We start from the raw sequence: 14,213 nt of genomic DNA on the forward strand, positions 1-14,213 counted from the left end.
GATAAGCCTTTGGAGGTTGAGTATGATGCTAATGTATTTGGGACAGGCTCTGAGGTCCCAATATACCTTCATAGCCAAGATATCCGTGAGCTTGCGTCGGGAACACAAGAGTTGAATATATCAATTATTCAGCTATGGATGATGTAAGTCTATGAGCAATTATTTATATATAAAATTGATTTATATATCAAGTATCCTTATATCAAAGTTAATTTTTGATTTCAGGTATATGTCTGGGGTCAGTAACAAGTTGGGGCGTTCTGATGATTATGGATTCATTGATCCCCAATCAATTCATGAATCAAATGATTTTGATCAGATCAACTAGAATCTGATAAGAAGTTTTGGAAGAGGCAAGAAAATATACTTTTTACCTTATATATCCGGGTAAGTGAACTTTGTTAACATAATAAAGTTCCATATGTGATTTTAATATTTAATAGTTAAGTTATTATGAATTTCAGGCGCCATTGGAAGCTTCTTGTTATGTCTATGCAAGAGAACTATGCTTTGTGGTTCTGCTCATTGCACAGGCCTCCTCCCACACATCTCAGACAAGCAATTGATTGGTAAGAACCTCAATGTTTGCACTTTCTTTGTTATATAAATGAATGCTAAAACCTTTTTTTAAATATAGTTCTATTCCAGCAAGTATGATGATGGGTGGGAGATCAATTGCTAACAGTAGAAAGATTGCTTGGATTTCTCTCAAGGTTTGACATATGCTAAAGCCAAACTTTGTTATAGTAGTTTTATTTTAATGTTATTCACTAACTATTTACAACTGTGATGATATATTGTAGTGTAACAAACAAAATGGGTCATATGAGTGCGGATACTATGTAATGTATTGGATGACCCATATTGTTCGTTCTCACATCACAAGTCGCTGGGAAACGGTAATATTTAACTTTAACAAATTTTGATTTTTTCCCAAATGTAGAATTCATATACACTAATTAATATGAATTGTCTTGTGCAGAAATTCAAGACTACTACACCAGTTCCTTAGAAGCCACTATTATTCATGAGGAACGCTGCTGCAAAGTATATAATTAGATTGTACAATAACTCTTAGTTATTAGATTTAAACATTGCATTTGATTAGATTGTATTTTATTAGACTTTGTACTTTATTTGATGTTGAAATACATTTGAACATGTGTTTGTTATGTTGAAATTGAATTTCTGTACATGTTTTTATATGCAGGTCTGTTTTTGTGGTAGTGGATATCACAAAAACAGACCTGCAATTTAAAAAACTGCAGGGGAATATGTCGCGGTTGTTACCACAACCGCGGCATATAGTGCTCGTTTTTTTATTTTTTTTAAAACAGACATATGGCCACGGTTAGTGATAGAACCGCGGCATAAACCTGTGTCTTTTACCGCGGTTCGAACCGCGGCATATACTGGAACAATTTTTTTTTTTTTTAAAAAAAAATTGGGTTTAGGCCGCGGTTCCTTGTACAACTGCGGCATATTCCCCAACTTTTTTACCGCGGTTATAACTGCGGCCTAAAGTCTCTGACTTACTACCGCAACTAAATATGCCACGGTTCGTAAACCGCGACGTATAGTAAAAAATAACCGCGGTAATATCCCCTTGCTGCACTAGTGCAGGTTCAGTTTTGGGTTGAAATGTCATGAGAAATTCAAAAGACGCAAACTTTTTTTTGGGGGAAACTAGCAAAGACAGAGTGTGCTACTAGGCTATCCAAAGACAGGAACAAAATTGCATTAAAACACAACGACTATGTTAGACGTCGGTTAATGTATACACCGACGTCTTTAGTGACATTAGACGGCGGTTAGTGACATGTTCGAAGTCTTTATGTGCTCTTAGACATCAGTTAGTGCTTACTTCGACGTCTATATAATGCCCTTAGACGTTAGTGTAGGCCTACACCGACGTTTATTAACGTCGGACATGGCACTAACTGATGTTTGTATAAACGTCTGTTATACGGAACTTCGACTTCCCATTAACATCATCCGTAATGACGTCGGTTGTGAAAAAGGCGTTAAAAGCCCAAAATAACATACGTCCCAAGCCCTTTCTGCACTAATGTTAGGTCTTGATTAGTAGCGGAGTAAATTTACTGAAGTATTGAAAAAACTGGAAAAGAAAAGAAAAAGTCTTGAAATCCTGAATTTGCAGAAACACGACCAAAGATTCAAAAGAGTTCAGAAAAAAAAAAAAAAAGAAAGAAAAAAGAAATGAGGCATCCGATAGAGGAAGAAAAAAAAAGAAAGAAATCGAAAAATAATACAAATTCAGAAAAAAGAATGTAGAACAAAAAAGAAAGATATAGTAGACAATGCCTTAGAGTAATGGTTCGACCCAAGAAAGAAAGATGTTTCAACATTAGTTTCAGTATCAATGTAAAAAAGGCTTAGTCAAAAAGTAGGAATTTTCAACATATTATAATAACTAATGTTAAAAGCTACTTTCAACATTGATTTATCTTGAATAATTTCTGTCAAGAACAATAAGTAAATATTTCCTTCGAATCTAAACCATTTATTAAAATTGATCAAATTTCATATAAATTTTGGCACATGGTTAATTTTAATCCATTTGGCCAAAACTCAAAAGAGACTCCCTCCTTGTGGGGTGATTTTGTGATAATTATCTTAATCAAATGATTATTGGTTGTTCTTTTCAACAAGTGACCATCTCTTTGGGAAAAAAAGATGAGACTTGTTTTTTCTCTATTGTTTAAGCTTCTACAGAACACGTTTCTACGTAAGCTTTGAAGTTGAAACAAAATTATCTAATCTACTACTGTAATGGTACATTGGGATTTTAGTGTTGTTTTGGGGCCATAAGTACAAAGGCAAGAAACCAATTTCTTGATTCTTTTTTTCTTAAATTTTTTGTCATCGGTGTAACCATAATATAGGTGTTACCACAATATAATTACCCAATTACCTATGTTGAATAGTCATCATACTTCAACAAGTTTTTGTTTTTTAAGATCTCATAAAAAAAACTCAATAAATTTATCCTTTAAAAGAGATGGATGGATGAGTTAAAAACTTTTCTTTTTTTATTATTTCTGCACAATTTTAAAATTTCATTATCACCACTTATTGCTTCTAATATGTTGTCGTGTCTTGAAAAGAACGGTAAAAAAGTATTTACATTGTTTTAAATTTTGATTTTTAAGTGATGTAGAATTATTGGATGTGACATAAGCTATAAGTCAAAGTCTAAAAAAAATGATTAATTATTTTCAATAGAGAATTTATGGGATTGATGATTCGTTGTTAGAATAATATATACATTTGAGGTATTGTTTCCTTTTGAGATTAAAACGTCATCACAATTTTGTTCTTAAAAAACTAAAAAAAATTTTAACATTAATAAATTTATAGTTAGCCTAAAAGAAATGGATAGAGATGAGTTTAACACTTTTTTTATCATTTTTTCTACACAATTTTAAAATTCTTTGCAATTTCATTCCATCGTCACCACTTATTGTCTTTTAATGTGTTGTTGTCGTGTCTTTGTGAGAATAGTAAAAATTAATTAAATTGTCTTATGTTTTAATTTCTAAGTAATGTGGTGACAGTATTGAGTCTACTAGAAAAATATATTATTAATCAATATTAGTAAAATAATGATTGATACCACCATTGTAATCATATGTGAATAAAATAACAAGAGTTATAAGTATTATCATATTAGTGGACTTTAATGACATTTAAATTAAAACTATCATTAATTTCTAAGTAATGGGACAGTATTAAGTCTATTAGAAAAATATTATATTAATAAATATTAGTAAAACAATAATGATTCATATCATAATCATAAATAAAATAGAAAGAGTTATAAATATTATCATATTAATGGATTTTAATGACATTTAAATTAAAACTATCATTATACATTATTTTAAATATTTTTTTAAAGGTATTTTTAGATAACTTCCTAGATTCAAATATAAGAAAATTAAATAATTTCATGTGGATGGTTGGACATCACTTATTTTTCAACGTCGAATGTTATCTTTAAATAAGTCTACCGATTTGAATTTATTTATAAAAATGTCATCAATCATTTTTAATATTTATTATTTTGTGATTAAACTTGAACGCATAATATTATACATAATTTTTATACTAATAATTGTTATAATATCTTTTTAGAATAATAAAAAAAATATTTAAATTGTCTAATATTTCAATATCTTAATAATATAAGATTATTAAATGTATTGAAATATATTATATTAATAAATATTAATAAAACAATAATTATTGATATCACAATTGTAATCATATGTGAATAAAATAATAAGAGTTATAAATATTATTATATTGGCGGACTATAATGACATTCAAATTAAAACTATCATTATACATTATTTTCAATATTCTTTAAAAATATTTTTTTTAAAGGTATTCTTAGATAATTTCCTTGATTCAAATATAAGAAAATTAAATAATTTCATATTAATTAAAAAAAATTAATAATTTAATTTAATTTCGCTAATCTCAAATTAAGAAACATGATATTAAGGAAAAAAACAATTAAAAGTACAATCACTATTAAATAAACAATCTTTTAGGGTTATATCATTAAACAAAGTAAAACTAGTTAAAAGAGTATTATGCATGACAACTTTTTTTTTGTTTGTATTTAATTTAGCGCGAATATATTAAGTAGATGTATATGATTTACAATCTATCAACCGGTTCACATCATTCATGTTTTGTACCAAGAAACAAAACACAATCAACTCCTTTATTTGCACATGTTTTAAATAATTATCCGTCTTTAACAAATAAAAAAGTTGAATTTCGAATTATTTTAAACTAATAATAATAATATATTACTTTAAAAAAAACAAAAGTGTGTGAGTGTGAACAAATATACAAGTTGATCCTCTTTCCATAGTTCGGATAACGCCTACCTTAAAATGAAAAAACATGTCTATCACACGCAAGTCCATTTTAATACTCATTCCCATCGATCTTTTTAAGATCCTCGACATTGGTCAATTAAACTTTGCTAAAATAGAAATATTTTACATTATATGTCACATCATTCGTTCGAAGACCAGCTATGGCAAATATCAATTTGAAGACTGAAAAGTCACACTGCGAAGAACACTGTATGAACACAGAATATAAAAAGTTGAATTCAGATATGGAATCACTTGTTATCTTTGACATAAAAGAGAACACAAGCACAAGTATTTGACAAATCCATTTGAAGCAATGGGCGTGACCACCAGATGCTGCTTCCTTTGACCCACTTCTCTTTCTATATTTCTCATCTATTGGAAACTCTTTCCCCCTTCAATATTTTCTTCATCTTTTCACTACAGGTAAGCTATAGAAGCCATGCTATGCCACTCCCTTAACTTATTTTTCCTCATATATTCTCCACAATCTTCTGTATGTCATAACTGGTAATTGTTTTCTGCATATATGGTGAAACAACGACTTAATGTGTATTCAAATTCCTCAAAACATTGACTAAATCGTTGGTCTCTCTTCATCACTCGTCATTTGAAAGTTGAAGCTAAAGCAGTGGCAGCCAATTGTCAAATTTTAATGCTTCACTATTGGTTGCAGTATCTGCGCTGGAATTATTATATTGTAGGAGTGATGGAGTGCTGATATGGTGAAACACATGCTTTGACTTAATTATAGCATGACTGATAATACCTGCAATATAAGATTTTATTATTGCTTTGAAAACATGTGTTAGACTTTTTAATTCTAAAAATATTTTAAACTATTCTATTTTTATTCAAAAAAAATGTGGTATCTGAGGTGGATTCGTATAGTTTATCTTCAATACGTGAAATAGATTATATCTAACACATTGAAGCCTTGAGGTGATGAATCTAATTTCTTGATTGAAGAGAAGCATCCATGGCAGGCATGGCCAACAGTGAGATTTCAACACGGCTGGAGGTTCGTACCTTGATCTATCTATATTACTGTTATTTCAACATAGAAACACAAAGAAATTCATTTTTAATCTTTGCTTGTTTGGCCTATTGAATAGGGAAAATCTGCTGCAATTGTGGTTTGTTGGCTTCTCGGAAATGGATGTCTTTTTTCATGGAATAGTATGTTGACAATAGAAGATTACTACAGTTACTTGTTTCCAGTGAGTGATGCATACGAACTCTTCTTCTACATTATCTGACCTTATTCAAATGTTGTAATTTTTTAATAACGAATGGTCTTACACAGATTAGAAGTAATTTAATTTGGTATTCTCTTTGTGCAGAAATATCACTCCTCTAGGGTGCTTACACTTGTATATCAGCCATTTGCCGTTGGAACACTTGCGATACTTGCGTATAATGAGGCAAAACTCAATACACGAATTCGGAATATGTTTGGATATATACTCTTTTTCATAAGCACGTTGTTGGTGTTAATTGTAAGTCCTATTCGTTAATTTTAGAACTTGGATAATTGATTCCTCTGGGGGGATGGTGTTGATTTATTTCCAACCAATCTGTCATAGGTGAATTCAGCAACATCTGGTAAAGGAGGGCTTGGCATATTCCTTGCTATATGTGCACTTAGTGGTGCTTTTGGAGTAGCAGATGCTCATGTTCAAGGTGGAATGGTGGGAGACCTGTCCTACATGCAACCAGAGTTCATTCAGGTCAGCCTCTGATAAAATTATTACAAAGTTATGAAATATTCATTAAGCTGATGAATTTCTTTGCTATGTTTTATTTGTTACAGTCATTCCTTGCTGGTTTGGCAGCATCTGGTGTATTAACCTCTGCTTTGAGGTTAATTACAAAAGCTGCATTCGATCATTCTAGTGACGGTCTCCGCAAAGGAGCAAGTAGGTTCAACTCTCCAATAACTCAAAATCAACTTTTTTGTTTCTTGATGTGTTTGATTTAAGATTGATAGTTCTTTTATCTGCATAGAAAAATAAATCCTTTTGTTTTAGTAACACAATAGTTCCCTTACTTTTCGGGTCCTCTGTCATTGTTTCTAAGGTAGATTGTTATTAGATACATTAAGTGTTACCTTGCTGATTAAACCAGCAATGTCAATTTCTCTGAACTCATGTGATGGTAGTTCAATTCATGTTTGTCGTCACTGAACATATATAATTATGATCATTGTTGTCCTCACTCCCTTTTAGTTACTGATCATTTGTCATGTTATATAATTATGCAGTTCTTTTCTTTGCCATATCAACATTCTTTGAGCTCCTATGTGTTGTTCTCTATGCATTTCTTTTTCCTAAACTACCAATTGTGAAGTACTACCGTTCAAAGGCAGCATCAGAAGGATCCAAAACTGTATCAGCTGACCTTGCAGCAGGTGGCATCCGGACATTACCTGGAACAGTACTGTGTTCTCTCGTCCTTTTTACTCATCAATGCATCCCAAAACTTTTTCTTTGTTAAAAGAAAAACACAGCTTATGCATTAAGGTTTACTCTTTTTCAGGACGAGGAAAATGCAAAAGATCCAGAACGGAAGGGAAACAAGCAATTGTTATTGGAAAACATTGATTATGCAATTGATATGTTCCTAATTTATGTGCTAACACTGTCTATTTTCCCTGGATTCCTCTCAGAAGATACTGGATCACATAGTTTGGGCACATGGTATGATCATTACAAAATAGCTTGATTTTGTGACTAGAAACTAAACAATAGGCCAAGATATTTATTCTATGATTTTATATAACGAAATATAATGTAACAATTGACATGTCCGATTATTCCAGGTATGCTCTCGTCTTAATTGCTATGTATAATGTGTTCGATCTGATAGGAAGATACATTCCACTGATGAAATGTTTGAAATTGGAGTCCCGAAAGTTGATAACAATAGCTACTCTTAGCCGTTTCTTACTTATTCCAGCATTTTATTTCACCGCAAAGTACGGTGACCAAGGTTGGATGATAACGTTAACATCATTCTTAGGGCTATCCAATGGTTATCTCACCGTCTGTGTCCTAACATCTGCACCAAAAGGTTACAAGGTGAGTCGGCTAAGTGTTAATACAGCCAGAAAACTTTGGGTGTCTAGACATTAAAATTTTGTGTGTTTACTTTTTGTAGGGTCCAGAACAAAATGCCTTGGGAAACATATTGGTGTTGTTTCTTCTTGGAGGTATCTTTGCAGGAGTAACACTTGATTGGCTATGGTTGATAGGTAAAGGATGGTGAGATGAGGAGACCCAATTCATTCCAGATTACAGGAATGCTTCTCAAGAGTTCATTCCATGTAAAGCATTATAAGTGTATTCATATCCTTCTTTTTTTAATACTTTAAATTAATGAATCGGTTAATTTGGTTGTTTAATTCCTCATAAACTAGCAATCACACAGGCATAATTAATTGAATACGCTTTTAGAAGTTAAAAAAACATCAGAGAGGAATGATTAAAAAAACATCATTCTACATTTTTGTTTCTGAAGAAATGTTAAGCGCTCCTCGAAAAAAGGACGAATGCAAAGTCGCTTTGCATTCCTGGTGGTGGTCACACTAGCACCATGTACAGACAAATAATACATATTAGAGTGACGGTACTTGTACGCAATTCTTCACCTAATATTCCAACTTTTTATTCTGTACTATTTTAGTTTTCACTTTTTTAATTACTTCATATTATTTCTAAAAGGAATGCAAGATAAAGAATGGAAAACGATTAATAAAAAAACAAATATGTACAAAAAATAATAATAATAATAGAGTCGGAGTTCAAAATTTACAGTGAGAAAAGACAAAACATTGGTTGCATAATTTTGTCTAATAGCTTCACGTGAAACCCAGATATATATTGCAAACAAAATCGGGCAAAAGAAAGGTCTAATAGGACCCTCTCATCTCGCAATCAAGAAGTGGACCCTTCAATCACAAAAAAACCAGAACCATCAGGAGCATAATCCAAACTATCCTCAACGGCCTAGATGTAACCCGGTTCGTCTCAAATTGCAGGGAATCAACGGCCAAGGGCATGTTGTCCTGGTCCGGACTACACTTTGATTCGTGTGGATGTGCGCTGTACATCACAGCTCGCAACACCGCCGAAACGGTTGGTATGTACGCCGTTTTGTTTCTTCCTAGCAGCCACGTCAGCGCCATCAATTGGCAGTCACGGTTGAACATCTTCTTAGCTCTCTCACTTTCACTCTCACTCTCCTTCTTACTCCCTTTCACCTGTTTCAAAATAAAACCAAACTTCAAAAACATACCAACAACAGACATTGGCTAGCTAGCTCAACCTTATTTTACACAAACAAAAACTTAACCCTTTATGTTTTTTATTTTATATCAAATTATAAATATAATATAAAATTATGAATAATTGAATCAATTTTGAGTTAATCTTTCAAAGTCGTTGCATTCTCTTAATATCTATCTATAAGTGATTAACCAAACTCATTATAATAAATAGATCTCATTTTTTTAACTTTAATTGTTTTTTTAAATTGAGTTATTACGACATTAGATATATTCCAATATGGTATTGGAGGTGACAAGACATGAACATAAACTCTGCCTTACAGGCACATGGCAATGTCATTTTCGCAGGTCAACCCAAAATTAATTAGAATTCAGATGAAAAAAAATAATCAACGTTGCATTATAGTTGATTTTAATCTTTATATAGGGAGAAGATGAAAAACGTGTGACCTTTTGTAGAGCGCTGAGGCATTGTGTGCAGCCAGCGTAAGAAGCATTACGGCAATTCTTTTCCAGGTTCCGTACAACGGCGGTGGGGGTGGCGTTGTGGGTGCCGGAGACGTTTCGAACGGCGGTGATGTTGAACGCGTTGGGGCAGCTGAGGGAGGTTATCTGGTGGAGTCTGATGCCGCAGAAGCAGAGAATGGCGTCGCAGGTGCCGTTGGGTTGTGGGATTCGGATGCTCCGATTTCTTAGTGAGTCTTGGAGCGAGTTGACGCAATTCTGGGAGTCGTCGGGCATCATGGGGAGGTCGCCGGAGGGAGGTGGCGCGGCGGCGGATACTTCGAGGGCTGTTCGAGCGAAGGCCGCGAAGAGCCAGGCGGCAAGGACTGGACAGCAGCGGCTGCGGTCAAGGGTGGTGCCGCAGGCGTGGTTGACGCCACCGAAGAGCTCGTTAGAGAGGTCGAGGCGGCAGATTTGGGAGCGGGTTTGGGTCGGGTATGCGGGGACGGTGTTGAAGGACGGCGAGTCCCCAGGGTTCAGAGGTTGTGCAGCTGTGAACCATATTGAAACCAAGAAAACAAGGCCTCGCACCATGGAAGTGACGAACAATTGCATTTTCTTTGGTTTTGGAGAATTGAAAGTTCTTCTCTGCTGGTTGTTGTAGGAAGTGAAAATGGTGTATGAGGAAAAACAAAGGATTAACAATGTTTCGGCTATGATTTTTATGCATAAAAGGAGAAGATGGACTGAAATGAAAGATTATAGGGATACGATGAAAAGACAAATACATTTATGAAAATTACATTTCATATTATTATTATAAATACAATTAATCTTATTTATGAAAAATTATCTAAACATTGATAATAAAAAATAATCATTTTTTTCTTATATACATTTCGAAATTTTATTCATCTTTTTAATTTTAATATAAATTTCAATACTAGTTTATATTTTAATAATTATTATAATATTTATTTATTTATCTATTGTTTATTGTTATTAGAAAAATGGAGACACATCATGTTTGATGGTACGTGTCTCCGCTATTATTTTTAACATGATTTACGCATTTTAAAAATTCAATTTTTTCCCATATTTTGAAAAAAAAATAATAATAATTGTGCACTGCATACTATTATGAAGGATTAATTCTTACAAATATTTATCATAATTTTCCTTCAGAAAATAACTGATTAAATATAATTTTAATTCGAAAAAATTTAAAACTGTGATCGGACGATAAAAATATATTCAAAACTTTATTATAACTTATTTTTGAAGTAGACAACGGATTTAAAAATAAATTAAAAGTATTAATATGACATCTGATTATCTTTAATTAAATTTAGAGCTAGCATAATATAATTGGTTATATAAAACAAAACGTTGTTATCCTATTGAAGCCATAATGCAGTGGAGGCAAAACAATGCACAGGGTTGTTTGGTAGTTCTAGAATTATTGAACATGACTTCAAGGGTGAGTAAGTTGTCTTTAATCATGTTGATAGTGAGTATTGGAATAGTTCTATAATTGTCCTTGATTAAATAATGTCAGAAATCTATTGACTTTTTTTTCTACGTAGTCTTCTCTTATTTGTTTTTACTACTAAAACGATATCTCCACATAATTATTTGGGACAGTTTTGGTATAGTAGCTTTTTAAATTTACTTTTCAATGATTTTTTCAAGTTATTAACTTAGACCATTTTTTTCATGTTGGAATCTCAAATTGAATCAAATTTGAAATTTCTAATTGCATAATTGTGATGTCAATTAAACCTAAGAGAAAAAAAAAAAAACTAGGTCATGTCATTATTTTTAGTTTTCATTAAATGATGTTGATATTCTTATCTTTTTCTTTTCTACGAAACATGCTTCTTTCTTTATTGTCATTTTAATTTATTCAATCGTCATTCATTCTAAATCTTTAAATTGACATTTTCTATCTGTGGTCGATGTTGTGAAGTAGTGTATTAGTTGTTAATGACATTTGAGAATAACAACAATGAGTAAATAATGTGAAGTTGGTAAATGCAATCATGAGAAGAATATATCTTATTGTAGGTTTCTTTTTGCTATTCCTCCATACAAAATTTCTTGAATGAAAAGTCAAGTATAGTATAAAAAACGATATTTTGACATAATTATTTGATACAATTTTGATATAGTCTATGTAGTTTTTTTAAATTTAATTTTTCATGATTTTTTCAAGTTATTAACTTGGATTTTTTTTTTCATGTTCTAAATCTCAAATTCCAAATTTCTAATCCACAATTATAGTATCAATTGAATTTAAGAGAGTAAAAAACACCTAGGTCATATCATTATCATTCATTCTTGTTGAATTGATTATTGAAATTCTCATCTCATCTCTCTTCTACAAAAACATGTTTCTTTCAATTGTCATTCTAATTTCTTAAGTCATTATTCATTATGAATCCTTGAATCGACATTCTCTATCTATGGTAGATGTTGAGAAGAAGTGTATTGGTTGTCGATGACGTTTGAGGATAACAACGATGAGTAAAGGTAGAAGTTGATGAATGCAATTATGAGAAGAAGGTATCTTTTTGTAGATTTCTTTCTGCCATTCTTGCAAATCGAAATTTCTTGAATGAAAAGTTAAGTGTTGAACAAAAAGTGTTTTATTGAAGGCATATTGTTTGAGTGGTTAGCTGTATTGAATGAATTTGTCAAGATAAATAGGAATCTTTTAACTAAGTTATGTACTAGGTGGGTTGAAAGGAGGGCTAATTTTTTACTTAGTGTGGAAGTAGTTAGATTTAATTTATTAGATGTATGTTTAGGGTTGAGATTAAGGGTAGATGCAGATAAAATTGATTTAAATGAAGTTGGCGTAGATGGTAAATGTAGGAAGTATTTTCCTCTAAATAATGTGATATATGATTTTCTATTGGAATAACGTAAATATGTTCTTAAAGAAGATATTTCTAGTCTTTATATTTTGTTGGGCATATATAAGTTTTTGTTATCAAATCGAACTAGAAATATTGTGGATGACTTACTAAATCAGGGTAAATATAATTAGGATAGTTTAGTGTATGAGTATTTGGTTGGGAGCATGTGTAATGCTTCATTGGTATTAAGGAATCAAAGAAATACATGTCACTTCCATGTTGTTGGATATGTGTATTTTTTGTAGGTAAAGCATCCTCATTTAGTTTTCATAGTAAGTGATTTAATTTATATTGTATTATGATGTATGATTACTTGCACTAGTGGAAAAACATTACGTCGAACATCTTATATAACAGACGTCTATACCGACGTCAGTTAGTGCCATGTCGGACAACACTAAACGTCGGTGTAGGCGTAATCCGACGGCTAAAGGCAATATATAGACGTTGAAGAAAGCAATAACCGACGTCTAAGAGCACGTAAAGACTTCGAACATGTAACTAATTGTCGTCTAATGTCACTATAGACGTCGGTGTATGCATTAACTACAAATCATGTGACACCCGGGCACTGACGAGGGGCGGGGAGTGATCGCCGGTGCAAGAAGCATGGTGCAGGGGGCACGGACAAGGAGCGGCTCCTGGCAGGCTTCGAGTGGAAGGGGCACATGGACGAATCGAACATACACCAGAATGAGAGGGATCTGGAGATTGTATAGGTATGGGACTATACAGTTGAAGGATAGCTTAAAGGAATTGATNTGNCTACTCATATCAACAAATGCATTTGCTTTTCNGTAGCCTAACTCATAAGAACTCCATGGTTAAGCGTGCTTAGTCTAGAGTAATTATGGGATGGGTGACCTTCCGGGAAGTTTTCTCGGAAAGTGTGTGAGTGAGGACAAAACACACTAGAAAGCCTCGTGTTGATGTGTGGGGACAATCAATATTCCCTGTAAGTTGCCGGGGCGTTACAAATGGTATCAGAGCCTAGCCTCTCCCAGTACGGTGTGGTTCGAGGACGAACCAGACGGAAGCTGGTGGGCATGTGACACCCGGGCATTGACGAGGGCGGGGAGTGATCGCTGGTGCAAGAAGCATGGTGCAGGGGGCACGGACAAAGAGCGGCTCCTGGTAGGCTTCGAGTGGAAGGGGCACATGGACGAATCGAACATACACCGGAATGAGAGGGATCTAGAGATTGTATAGGTATGGGACTATACAGTTGAAGGATAGCTTAAAGGAATTGATTTGACTACTCATATCAACAAATGCATTTGCTTTTCGGTAGCCTAACTCATAAGAACTCCATGGTTAAGCGTGCTTAGTCTAGAGTAATTATGGGATGGGTGACCTTCCGGGAAGTTTTCTCGGAAAGTGTGTGAGTGAGGACAAAGCACACTAGAAAGCCTCGTGTTGATGTGTGGGGACAGTCAATATTCCCTGTAAGTTGCCGGGGTGTTACATTAACTGACGTCTAATATAGTCATTGTGTTTTAGTGCAGTTTTGTTCCTGTCTTTGGATAGCCTAGTAGCACACTCTTTCTTTGCTAGTTTCCTCCGAAAAAAAGCTTGCATCTTTTGAATTTCTCATGACATTTAACCCAAAACCGAACCTGGGTCTTTGCTTAGTTCCATTTTCAA

The 14,213-nt window shown here is 33.2% G+C and overlaps 2 protein-coding genes across 6 annotated transcripts; one reads left to right on the forward strand and one right to left on the reverse strand.

The window, feature by feature from the left end:
* Nucleotides 1–5,091: 5,091 nt before the first annotated feature.
* Nucleotides 5,092–8,575, forward strand: LOC106754233 (equilibrative nucleotide transporter 3). Of its 5 annotated transcripts, none has more exons than XM_022777880.1 (10): nucleotides 5,092–5,342; nucleotides 5,852–5,937; nucleotides 6,032–6,136; nucleotides 6,260–6,415; nucleotides 6,503–6,646; nucleotides 6,730–6,835; nucleotides 7,180–7,352; nucleotides 7,455–7,615; nucleotides 7,738–7,996; nucleotides 8,076–8,571. In XM_022777880.1, exons 2-10 carry the CDS (start codon nucleotides 5,896–5,898, stop codon nucleotides 8,181–8,183), a joined length of 1,254 nt encoding a protein of 417 aa, XP_022633601.1. In that variant the 5' UTR covers nucleotides 5,092–5,342; nucleotides 5,852–5,895; the 3' UTR covers nucleotides 8,184–8,571. The 5 variants fall into 5 exon arrangements, with proteins under 5 accessions (XP_022633601.1, XP_022633604.1, XP_014491720.1 ...); XM_022777883.1 differs by having other exon boundaries at nucleotides 5,244–5,342; nucleotides 5,891–5,937; nucleotides 8,076–8,575; XM_014636234.2 differs by having other exon boundaries at nucleotides 5,266–5,342; nucleotides 5,886–5,937; nucleotides 8,076–8,575.
* Nucleotides 8,576–8,659: 84 nt separating this feature from the next.
* LOC106754236 (uncharacterized GPI-anchored protein At4g28100) lies at nucleotides 8,660–10,424 on the reverse strand. Its single transcript, XM_014636237.2, has 2 exons — nucleotides 9,655–10,424; nucleotides 8,660–9,177 (listed from the first exon to the last, which is right to left on the reverse strand). Exons 1-2 carry the CDS (start codon nucleotides 10,261–10,263, stop codon nucleotides 8,872–8,874), a joined length of 915 nt encoding a protein of 304 aa, XP_014491723.1. The 5' UTR covers nucleotides 10,264–10,424; the 3' UTR covers nucleotides 8,660–8,871.
* Between the last annotated feature and the right edge of the window lie 3,789 nt (nucleotides 10,425–14,213).

Source organism: Vigna radiata, unplaced genomic scaffold, assembly GCF_000741045.1.
Source record: "Vigna radiata var. radiata cultivar VC1973A unplaced genomic scaffold, Vradiata_ver6 scaffold_86, whole genome shotgun sequence".
NCBI classification, from domain to species: Eukaryota; Viridiplantae; Streptophyta; class Magnoliopsida; order Fabales; family Fabaceae; genus Vigna; species Vigna radiata.

What these genes read in the sequence shown, in the direction of transcription:
- LOC106754236 (XM_014636237.2), bottom strand. Translation starts at nt 10,263, where the DNA reads ATGCAATTGTTCGTCACTTCCATGGTGCGAGGCCTTGTTTTCTTGGTT. An exon ending in GCCTCAGCGCTCTACAAAAG is followed by an intron (nt 9,178 to 9,654) that starts GTCACACGTTTT and finishes ATTTTGAAACAG; the next exon opens with GTGAAAGGGAGTAAGAAGGA.
- LOC106754233 (XM_022777880.1), top strand. Translation starts at nt 5,896, where the DNA reads ATGGCAGGCATGGCCAACAGTGAGATTTCAACACGGCTGGAG. An exon ending in ACTACAGTTACTTGTTTCCA is followed by an intron (nt 6,137 to 6,259) that starts GTGAGTGATGCA and finishes CTCTTTGTGCAG; the next exon opens with AAATATCACTCCTCTAGGGT. An exon ending in TCACATAGTTTGGGCACATG is followed by an intron (nt 7,616 to 7,737) that starts GTATGATCATTA and finishes CGATTATTCCAG; the next exon opens with GTATGCTCTCGTCTTAATTG.